Here is a 12,133-nt window from a genome sequence, read left to right on the forward strand (position 1 = left end):
GTGCCATGGGGGGGATAGTTTTTTGCCGCTTATAGGCCCTCTTTCTCTAATTCCTCATGCAGTGTTGATGACACATGCCTTTATTTGTGTTTGAACCTCACTCTCGATGAGTTTGGCTCCTGTGTTGTAGGAGATTTTTGGCCCATCTTTTTAGCTGCCTGTCACCTCACCTACCTTAAGGGGAGGTTATATTGTTGTTCTATGCTTCTTTGGTTGATGGTTCGTGCCTTCTATTTCCATGGAGGTTCTACAGATCAACATTTTGACAGAGTTTTGCAGTTCTTCATGCTTCAATGATGCTGCTTCTTCATGATCACTCCATGTTCCTATTTTAGGGGACAATTTCACTAGCGGGAGACTTCTTCAGTTCTTCACTAGGTTCTTACCTCTTTTTGGGGGAGGGTTTTTCCCACGTGGTTTTCTCTCTTTCCCTGCTTTCAGAGGTTGCATCTTCTTGCATTGTACGTGGGTACCTAACATGGCCTCATTGTCGGGACCCATTTCTACATCCACCTAAGCTTCGCTTATGGGGGGGTGTTAGTGTAGTTTTTTTATTTTTCCTATTTTGCTAGGTTTTTCCTTCACTTTTAATAATCTCGCTTAGGTTAATAAAGCATGTCTTATTAGGTGAATGGTTGTGAGGTGTCACCTTCCTACATGTGAGCATCCATTAGCTATCTTGGGAAGATACTTTTCTATCTTTAGTCCGATAGATGGTTGCTCCTCATTGGTTGGTGTTGCCACCTCCTCCCTCTTCCTAGCCTATATAAGCATGCTACCTGACTTGTATTGGTATCTCTTGTTTTTGCATCCTCTTAGTGCTATTTTGCTTCCATCATTTGCATTACTCTCTTGGAAACTAACTCTATGATGCTATTTTGATTTAGTATCATTTGCATTCATAGTTTAGATATTTACTCTTTGCACTAGTTTTCTGGGTTATTAATCTTTTCAGATTCTAACAAAGAGGTGAAGTGTGATTACATGAAGGGTTTTCAAGAAAATCCGTGATGAAGATATAAATGAAGGTTAGATAGTGGATCAAGATATGAGCTACATTATGATATCTATTTGCAAAGTGAGTTGTATTTATTAGATAAACCCCTTGTTACATTCTAACAATTATATCAGTTACATTCCTTTAATCAAGATTGACCTAACAATGACTTATAAATCTTTTAATCAAGGTGGTCACATTCCAATGGGATATTCTTAAGCCCATTAAAGACCACTCCTAATATGGTGATTTTAAATCTTTTACTACGGCCACACCTAACTATGTGTACTGTAAAGCTTTCACATGGTTGGTTATTAATCGAGCTCACTTCAGAAGAGTGAAAAGTTTGTATCATGTTACTAGTAATTTTTTCCAAATTGGGTTTCCATGTTAAATCTTGGTGTTATACTTTTGCGAATGGTATTTGATGTGTTTTATTTATTAATGCTTTACATTCTAGAAGTAGGATACTATTGAAACAATGAACTTCAAGTTTATGTTACTATTAAGTTGATATAGAGATCGAGTGAACTAGTGAATAAATTTGAGTTGTTAAAAGTGGTTAAAATTTATTTGGAACATCTAGACTTGAGGATAACTAGTTCACCCCCCACCACTTCTCAATTATTTTAAAATTATTCTAACAAAAACTTTAATAAATTGTTGTTCTTCCAATTTAAGACAGTACACATATATATTCACAATTTAATATTTAGAATCCAATTGGATATCCTATAGAACCTTTCTTTCTCATTTCATTTAACTTAATCCCTTTATGTGAAATGTGTGTTTTTGTGATTGAATATATATAATGATGTTGATTATGTGAAATGTGTGTTTTTGTGATTGAATATATATAATGATGTGGTAGTAGTAGTGTAAACATTTGGATTGAAAGTTATGAAAAGTATTGCAATAAGTATTTGTTTTTCGTATCTACCAATTATTTCACTTAAGTATATAAATTTTTAAAAATAGAAAGACAATTACATGTAATATTTAAAGAGACTTCAACAACTATTGGAAGTCAAGGTCTAAAGTCTTGTTAGACGGTTCTCTTTCCTTTGAATAGTCTATTGTTACTCCTGTTGATAAATCAGTTTATCCTAATTTTCCAGTACCACATACATCCCTTTCCGAACAGATCGCACCATGATTGGTGCAATGCGAGACCAAGCACTATCTCTGAGCGGGCCTTTCTTCCCCATTTCCGGACATGACTTGAAACTTGTTATGTCTTGTGCGATATTTTGGCCTCCAGACTGCTATATATATTCAGGTATCACATCATCACTTATACCACCAACATCTAAGCATTTATCCCTCCCCCTTTATTCTGCCTTTTCCCAAGCCTCTCAATTCAATTATTGATATTGATATTATAGTAGTGTGGTTCTCAATAATTAGCATGGAGGAAGAGTCGTTCAAGCATTTTAGGGTTGAGATTGTTCGAACCTCTATAGTGCAATCGCTTGTACCCACAAAAGATTACACCCTCAGAGGCTCCAATATAGATCTCACTGTTCCTGCCATTAGTCATGGCCACTTCTTTGTTCACAAAGCAGTGCAGGATAAGACATACCAAGAGTTGTCAAACTCTATTAAGAACGCACTCTCTCAGACATTGGTATTGCTTGATCCAGTGGCCGGAAGATTTATAATAGGCCATAATGGTGAGCCAGAGATAGAGTGCAGCAATCAAGGAGTGCCATTCTTTGAAGCTGAATCGGACGCTGCCATTAAGGATCTTGATTTTTCTCAGCCTAGTTTTACTGCTGCCAAATTGACTCCTACGAGGCAGCCTCTTGAAGGAGAATCACCTCACTGTGTTCCTGTTATGGCTGTACAGGTTAGTTATGTGAGTGTGTTTTTTATAGATATTGTTGATCTAATGGCTAATAGTGTTTATAACTTTGTATCCCTGGTTAGTGATGATGATGACTATCTAAAACTAAAATTAAAATTAAATGGCATGTATCTTTTAGTTCTAAACAATCAATTATCTGATGTCACATCAGCTGCCTCAATTTCGCATCACCAGTGGTCTTGTTTTTTTTTTCGCTGTTTAAAATACCTTCACAAAAAGCACGCTATTAGGGTCATGAACCTTAGTTATAAGAACCTCCATTGTAGAAAACTGGACGTGATCTAAGAGCTTCAAATAGAATTTTAAGAAGGGCATAGAAAATTGGATGTGATTTAAGGGTTTCAAATACAATTTTAAGAAGGGTATAGAAAATTGGATGTGATTTAAGGGCAAGATGCTCAATTACTAGATCCTGTCTCTGGCTATAAGCTAATGCATAAAAAAGAATTTTATTATAAGTTGTTTTCTGAATTTGATTATGATAAATGTATTTGTATTAACAGATCAAACTCTTTTATCTATTATCTATTAATAATAGAAAACAAAATCAAATCCAGGAAAAGTTTACAATTGATCTTGTGAATTGTAGAAATATGATTACTAGTTATTGTTGATGACTACCTAAAATTGAATGAAAGGTATTCTTGAGTTCTTACAAACAATCAAGTATGTCAGTTGTACAATGGCAAGCCTCCATTTTCCATTACCATTGGTCTTGCTTGTATTTTTGACTTTGGCAAAAAGCATGTTATTGTGGTCCAAAATCTTAGTTATAAGAATCAGATTCGTCAAATAAGATGATGTAGAAAATTGAATGTGATTTAATAGTTCAAAATAAAATTTTAGGAAGGGAAAATTAGAGCACTCAATTACTAGATCTTTTCTCCTATAAAATAATGAAAATAAATCCAAGTACAAGTTATTTCTGAATTATATTATGTTAACATAATGAAAATAAATCCAATTACAAGTTATTTGCTGAATTATATTATGTTAGATATTTTTGCATTATCCAACTTTTCATCTATTAGAGATGAATAATAGAAAACAAAATCAAATCCATCAGACAGTTTACGATTGATTGTAGAAATATACTTGCTGAAAAACATGATTACTATTATTATTGGTGAGCATATTAACCTAATTCATGGTATGATTTCCCTTTAGGTGCCGAGGATGAAGTGTGGAGGAATCGTAGTGGGGTGTTGCTTTGATCACAGAATAGTAGATGGAATAAGCAGCAGCATTTTCTTTCAAGCATGGACTGAAACTGCACAAGGCGTCTCGTTTTCAATGACTACGCCATGCTTTGAGCGCTCACTCCTCAATCCTTGCAACCCTCTCAACGGTGCTTCCATTGATAGCCATTACATGGCACTTCCTCTCTCTTCTCTCGATCAACACACAAACCCTCCTCCACCCCAAATTGGGCGCATCTATCACTTGGACTCTCTCACACTTCACAAATTGTAGAAACCTGAAAGATCCAAACAACAGCAGAGAAAATAATATCCAATATCCAAAAATCAATAATATATAAAAGTAAAATATGCTACTTTGCTCAAGAACAGAGGATACTCTATTTTTTTTATTTAATTCAAATTCATGATCAAAATATATGAGCCGCAGACAGCCACAACGTAATTGTGACTTTTATCTATATGTAAAAAGAAATAGCTTATAGCCCAACTCTTAATGGCAGCGTAGACATTATTGAAGGCTACAATCAAGGCAATAATACATTGCATTGAACATGCAATGACGCAGAGTTCACCGTAATGAAGATATGGTGCAACTTAAGAGTTATTATTTGAACTGAACTTAAACTACTGATGACTAGATTCTAATGCATGGACTACCAGTCAACATGCTCTTTATTAAGAAAGCAAACAAGAAATGGAAATTAGAACTGAAAGCTTTGATGGTGAGAATGAAGTCTTGATCTCATGCCGAATCTACTCATTGTGATATGCAATGGAGTTGGAGTTGAACAGTAGAGCTGGAGTTGTTAACGGCATCAATTCTTCATATTCCCCCTTGATGCTGAGAGGACTCACATTCTGATCTCTGAGTACCAAAAATTGAACTTTTGCAACTGCCTTTGTGAAGATGTCTGGGATTTGCTCCTTTGTGTTGATGTACTTCAACTCAACCACTTTATTTTGTACCAAATCTCTGATGAAATATTTTTTCAGGTCAAAGTGTTTGGTCCTGCTGTGATGAACCGGATTTTTGGCCAATTTAATGATACTTATGTTGTTACAAAAAATCACAGTATGTTGAACTTGTATCTCTCCAATTTCTTCAAGAAGCTTTCTAAGCCATAAAGCTTGTGTACTAGCTGAAGTAATGGCAACATACTTCGCTTCTGTAGATGAAAGGGCAACCATACTTTGCTTCTTTGAACTCCATGTGATTAAACCAGAACCCAAAGAAAAACAATTACCAGATTTAGATTTTCAGTCATCCAAACAACCTCCCCAATCTGAATCACTAAAGCCAATAAGCTCAAACTTATTAGAAGAATAGTGAATGCCAAAATCTATCATGCTTTTCACATACCTCAAAATTCTCTTGGCTGCCTTCATATGTTCCTCTGATGGATTTGTCATATACCTTGAAACCAATGAAACTGAATAAGCAATATCAGGCCTTGTGTGAGTTAACAACATCAAACTCCCCATAATGCTCCTGTATGATGTCTCATCAACAATTTTAGCACCATCATCTCTACATAATGTAACTCCATAAGCAATTGGACTGGAAAGAGGTTTACAATCAGCCATATCAAATTTCTTCAACATATCTTTTGCATACTTTTCTTGACAAATAAAAATTTCATCTTTACCTTGATAAACTTTCATGCCAAGAAAGTACTTCATGAGACCTAAATCTTTCATCTCAAACTCATTCATCATAGCAACTTTAAATTCATCTTTCATCTTTGAACTGCTACTCATATATAACAAATCATCAACATACAAACTCACAATAAGAATATCATTACCTTCTTGTTTGTAGTAAAGGGTAGGTTCACTCTTACTTCTTTGAAAGCCATTATGCTAAAAATATCTATCAATTCTTGCATATCATGCACGTGGTGCTTGCTTAAGGCCATACAAAGCCTTCTTCAACTTGTAGACATAATCTTCTTTGCCTTGAATCTCAAAACCTTGTGGCTGTCCCACATATACCTCTTCTTCTAAGCACCCATTCAAGAAGGCACTTTTCACATCCATGTGATCAATACTCCATTTTTTTTGAGCTGCAAGAGAGATTAGCATCCTAATAGTTTCTTGTCTTGCTATTGGTGCAAAAGTTTCTTCATAATCAATGCCATACCTTTGAGTGAAACCTTTAGCTACCAATCTTGCCTTGTGTCTTTCAACACTCCCATCACTATTATACTTGGTATTATAGACCCATTTTGTGCCAATCTTTTTCTTCTCATGTGGAAGATCTACAAGCTCCCATGTCTCATTCCTATGAATGGAATCCATCTCTTCATTCATTGCTCGCATCCAAACTTCATTAGCACACACATCTTCAAAACATGATGGCTCAAAATCAGCTTTAGCAAGTAATGCAAAATTTACTGTCTCACCTATTGGATCTTCTTCATGTGCTTGATTTTGACACCTCTCATAGATATCACTCAATCTTCTTACCTTTCTTGGAGGACTTGAGGATGGACTTGCTCTTGAGATTGGTGAGGAGTTTCTTGGTGGGCTTGGTGATCTTGAAATCGAACCACTAGCTGGCTGCTCATTATCATTATCAACAATATCATCATCATCAAAAACTGATTTTGGCTTTTCAACATGTTGTTTTTGATGACCATAAACTCCCCCTTCATCAAAAATCACATCTCTTGAAACAACAATCTTATTAGTAATAGGATTGAATAATCTATAAGCTTTGCTTTCCTCACTATAGCCCACAAAAATACATGATTCACTTTTAGCATCTAGCTTTTGCCTATTCTGATCAGAGATGTGAACATAAGCCAAACAACCAAAAACTTTAAAATAATTTACTTTAGGCTTTTTCTCATACCATGCTTCATATGGAGTCATCTTGTGTAGGGCACTTGTAGGACTCCTATTGAGAATATATACAGTTGTAGCAACTGAATCAACCCAATAAGAATTGTTCAAACCCTTGGTTTGTAACATGCTCCTTGCCATTTCTACCACAGTACGGTTCTTCCTTTCAGCCACTCCATTCTGTTGCGATGTGTATGCAATTGTGAGTTGTGTTTTGATGCCATTCGTCTCACAAAAATTCTGAAAATCATTTGAGCAAAACTCTCCTCCTTGATCTATTCTCAAACATCTGATTGTGTTTTCTTTCTCATTCTCTACACGAGCTTTAAACCTCTTAAATGTATCAAAGGCTTCATCCTTAGTCTTCAAAAAATATACCCAACACATGCATGAGTAATTATCTATAAAAATAATGAAATATGATGATTTACCCAAGCTTTGTGTTTGCATTGGACCACAAATATCTGAATGAATAAGCTAAAGTGGGTATTGGGCCCTCCATGCATTGCCTTTTGGAAATGATTCCCTTGAATGTTTCCCCTTTGCACACCCTTCACAAATCTGTTTATGCTCTTCAACCTTAGGCAATCTAAGAAATAATGCATTTGATGTTAGATTTTTCAAACTATTAAAATTCAAATGGCCATACCTGAGATGCCACAACCAACTTTTATCCTCATAAGCCATATTGACAAGCTGATTGTCATTTTGACCAAACTTCAAAGGAAACATCCTTTTCTTTGTCATAGGAACAACTATAATCACTTTATTTTTTGATTTTTATCATAGATAGTACATTGCGTGTTCTCAAATACCACTCTATAATTCTTCTCACATAGCTGCCCAACACTTAATAAATTATGCTTCAACTTGGGAGTATAATAAATATCTTGAACACTTTTCATACCTTCCTTTGTCTAAACATCCATGGCTCCTTTGACCACAACATCCACAATATTGTTATTACCAAGGGTAATATTGGATCTATAACTATCATCAAGCTTTGAAAATATTTCTCTATTACCAGACATATGGTTAGAGCATCCATAATCCAAATACCAAACATCATTCGCATTACTTTCACCTTTCCCATAACACAAAATAAATTACCCAAGGAAGGATCCTCATCTTGTTGGTCATAATTTGCATTATTGTTACCTGATTTCAGTCTATACTCTCTCTTAAAATGTCCATATTTATTGCAATGATAGCATTGAATGTTCCTTTTATCAAATCTGCCTCTACCTCTTCCTCCTTGAGCACCTCCTCTTCCTCTAGATCCTCTTGAAAAATTCTGATTTTGGCCCCTTCTTGAGCCTTTCTTGTTGTTACTACTGCTGCTAGCACCATCGTTCTTTGAAATTTGCAATTGGGAAGCAAAAGCCTTCTCATTAACATTGGTAAATGTGTCCCTTATTCTATCCTCATGTGATATAAGAGATCCAACCAATTCATCATACTCCATGGTAGCTAAATTTTTGCTTTCTTCTATGACAATTGCTACAGCATACCATCTTGGGGTTAAAGATCTCAATACCTTTTGTATTATTTGCTCTTGAGCAATAGATTCACCCAAAGTGGCCATTTTATGAGTCACATCTTTCACTCTCACACAGAAATCTCCCACACTCTCTGTCTCCTTCATCTTCAAGTTCTCATATTCTCTTTTCAAGGATTGTAGGTTCACAACCTTGATTTGTTCATTGCCATGGTAAGCATCTTTTAGAGTCTTCCAGGCCTCTTTTGTTGTCTGTGCATCGGCAATTCGAAGAAACAAACTCTTATCAAGAGCCATCTGAATGTGAAACAATGCCATTGCATTCTTCTTCTCAGCTTCTTTCTTCAATCTCCTATCATTAGGCTGGAGAGTATTCCAATCTGCAGGCTCTTCATATCCGGATTCAACGATCTCCCAATCAAAAAAGTCTTCATCTTGATTGACCAATATCGGTAATCAACTCTATCAAACTCTGAAATTTGCAAATTATTTGCCATGCTGCTATCTTTCAAACACCTTCTACTCTGATACCAAATGTAGAAACCTGAAAGATCCAAACAACATCAGAGAAAATAATATCCAATACCCAAAAATCAATAATATATAAAAGTAAAATATTCTACTCTGCTCAAGAACAGAGGATACTCTGTTTTTTTTATTTAATTCAAATTCTTGATCAAAATATATGAGCCGCAGACAGCCACAACGTAATTGAGACTTTTATCTATATGTAAAAAGAAATAGCTTATAGCCCAACTCTAAAATGGCAGCGTAGACATTATTGAAGGCTACAATCAAGGCAATAATACATTGCATTGAACATGCAATGACGCAGAGTTCACCGTATTGAAGATATGGTGCAACTTAAGAATTATTATTTGAACTAAACTTAAACTACTGATGACTAGATTCTAATGCATGGACTACCAGTCAACATGCTCTTTATTAAGAAAGCAAAGAAGAAATGGAAATTAGAACTGAAAGCTTTGACGGTGAGAATGAAGTCTTGCCGAATCTACTCATTGTGATATGCAATGGAGTTGGAGTTGAACGGTAGAGCTGGAGTTGTTAACGGCATCAATTCTTCACAAATTGCAGGCTCTGGCAAACCAAACAGAAGAAAAACCCCGTGTTGGAAAACCCATAACAAAGATGGAGGCAGTTTCTTCTTACATTTGGAGACTCTTTGCTCGCGCGCAAGCATTGAGTCGTTCTGAGAAGACCAGAATTGGGATACCCATAGAGGGGCGTTCGCATTTGAATCTCCCTCAGTCCTACTTTGGTAACGGGATAGCAATTCCTTTCAAGGAGTGCTACGGAGAGGAGATATTAGAGGAGCCATTGAACAAAATTGCGGGAATTGTAAGGAGCGTTATAAGTGGTTGTGCAAGTTATGAGTATTTCAAATCCTTCGTTGATTGGGTGGAGGAGAAGAGACCGGCAGCGATGTTGGCAAGAGTTTATGCGGAGAAAGAGTCTGCTGTGGTGGTGTCATCGGGAGTGAGGATTCCATTGTATCAGTTTGATTTGGGTTGTGGGTGGCCAATGTTTTCAAGTGTGTATTTTCCCTGGGGAGGAACAGGAGGGTATGTGATGTTGCAGGTGAGCCCCATGGGAGATGGGAATATGGTTGTTTACATGCACATGGCCGAGAAGCTCTTGGATGCCATTGAAACTGATCGTGACTTTTTGTTCGTTAGGGCCAACCAAATGAACTGGTAGGATAAACAATTCAGAGGAATATTTGGTGTAACATTTCATCTTTTATCCACAGTGGAATAGTATAGATGGTAAAGTAATGTATTTGAAAGTCTTGTTTTGTACTACTTTGAAAGGAAACCAATATAGCGACTTGATTCTAAGACTACCTAATGGGAAATGATATCATCGGAGAGAACGAAATATTTTGAGAGATTAGTAATAGCAACTACATATAGAATATATAAATATATAAAAGAGAGAGTGAGCTCCAATTGAAAAGAAAAGAAATAAGATTGTTGATCAATAAGAGAAGCATTAGTGCCAGGCAGGTCACCTACATTATCAATCGACATATCATTAATATGCTTCCAAATAAAAGTAGTGAAGTTTATTTTTTGAACTTTGGTAATGATTTTTTGAACTTTGGTAATGAGCTATTTTAGGCAAATAAGGGAAATAGTTTATTCAACATGAATGACCATGTTCATTAGATGGGCTAGAAGGTAACCAACAGATATAGTGCCATCTATAAGAAGCATGGTCCTAAGAAACTTGAGTTTAGACTATGGAATATCTTATACTAACTTGATTATAGCAATGCTTATACCCGAGAGCTTGGGAGAGAACAAAACAGCACCTAGATTTATTTAGAACAATTTGAATAATGAAACATTGTTAAAAGATAGCAAGTAGCGAACAAATGAGTTTTGAATTCAAAAAATAGAAATATTCCTCGATTGACAAGATTATGTTGAATAAAATAGATTGTTAAAGAAAATATTTGTTATACTTTAGACTTGTTATGTTTTAGCTGATAATCAATACTTTAAATTTGTTGATTCAAAGCAAGTAAAAAATGAACTTTTTAAATAATATTTTAACCCTCAAGAAATATAACAAAATAATAATTGACAAAATTTTGTTGGATGAATTAAGAGCTTTGTAATACATTAGTAAGGAATTTTTGAGACTATATTGACTAATTGATATACAAATTTAATAGAAACCCCAACAAATACATAAATTAAAATGCATTACTAGTACATAGAATATCAAATGATAAAATGATTGTATATTGGTAAATATTAGTTATAATAAAAGAAAAGTGAGAACAAAACCCCAATTCACAAAGATTGAAAATAATGGAGAGGTGTTGAATGTTGTCATAAGTAGGTTATCCCTTCAATAGTGTGTACCTCTTTTTGGGACAAAGTGAGACATTGAAAAACTCAATTTTCTTTTTTGGGACAGAGTGAGACTTTCAAAAACTCAAGTTTTAAAATTTTTTTAGGAACCTAAGAAATAATCTATTAGATTACCAAGATGACAAGAACTAGTGATTTATTAACTTTTTTTGTTATAAATGATTCTCTAAAATGTCAAGAAATAATTTGAGATTTTTTTTAACTTCTTAAAAATTAATTTATATTTAATAATATTTTAATGAAATAATATGTATACAACATGTCATTTTTTTCTTCAAAAATAATAAAATATATAGTTTTAAGCTTAGTTTTATAATACCATATCCATTAAACACATGTATTAAGTTTTAATAATATTTTATTGTATTTTTGTAGTCCTTTAGGGACACAACTAATTATAAGATAGGTTTAGATTGATCAAAATAAAAATAAAAATTTGTATATAAAAATTTAAAGTATTTCATTATTTCAAATACAATATTAATCATATTGGTACATTCATTTATATTGTGTACATTTACTAAGTGTACTTAAATAAAAAGTAATAATGATTAGTTGCATAAGAATGTAATAATGTTAGGTGAGTTTAATTTTTACCATCAAGGTAGTTGGACATTGTTGTTTCCATACTTAATTACAGTCAAATATATATTTTGAGTTTTTTATAATATCTCAATTCATTCACTAGTGAAATAGCTTATTGTGGCTACTTCTCAAATTTCACTATTTCTGTCAAGGTTTGGTTATGGATTGCAACATAGGATCCTTGGTTGAAAAATATGCTACCGTGACTTTGATTATATCCTCTTTTCCTTAGTG

At 34.5% G+C, this 12,133-nt stretch overlaps 1 protein-coding gene across 1 annotated transcript; it reads left to right on the forward strand.

Annotated features, from left to right (window-relative positions):
- Positions 1-2,319: 2,319 nt before the first annotated feature.
- Positions 2,320-10,130, forward strand: LOC149556113 (coniferyl alcohol acyltransferase-like). The gene is made up of 3 exons (XM_089833742.1): positions 2,320-2,846; positions 4,032-4,321; positions 9,491-10,130. The coding sequence occupies exons 1-3, from the start codon at positions 2,406-2,408 to the stop codon at positions 10,128-10,130; spliced, it is 1,371 nt and encodes a 456-aa protein (XP_089689868.1). The 5' UTR covers positions 2,320-2,405.
- The last annotated feature ends 2,003 nt before the right edge of the window (positions 10,131-12,133 follow it).

Source organism: Cupressus sempervirens, chromosome 5 (genome assembly GCF_028749045.1).
Source record: "Cupressus sempervirens isolate cs-2001-9-10 chromosome 5, ASM2874904v1, whole genome shotgun sequence".
In the NCBI taxonomy this organism is placed as follows: Eukaryota; Viridiplantae; Streptophyta; class Pinopsida; order Cupressales; family Cupressaceae; genus Cupressus; species Cupressus sempervirens.

What these genes read in the sequence shown, in the direction of transcription:
- LOC149556113 (XM_089833742.1), top strand. Translation starts at nt 2,406, where the DNA reads ATGGAGGAAGAGTCGTTCAAGCATTTTAGGGTTGAGATTGTTCGAACC. An exon ending in TTCCTGTTATGGCTGTACAG is followed by an intron (nt 2,847 to 4,031) that starts GTTAGTTATGTG and finishes ATTTCCCTTTAG; the next exon opens with GTGCCGAGGATGAAGTGTGG. An exon ending in TATCACTTGGACTCTCTCAC is followed by an intron (nt 4,322 to 9,490) that starts ACTTCACAAATT and finishes AACGGCATCAAT; the next exon opens with TCTTCACAAATTGCAGGCTC.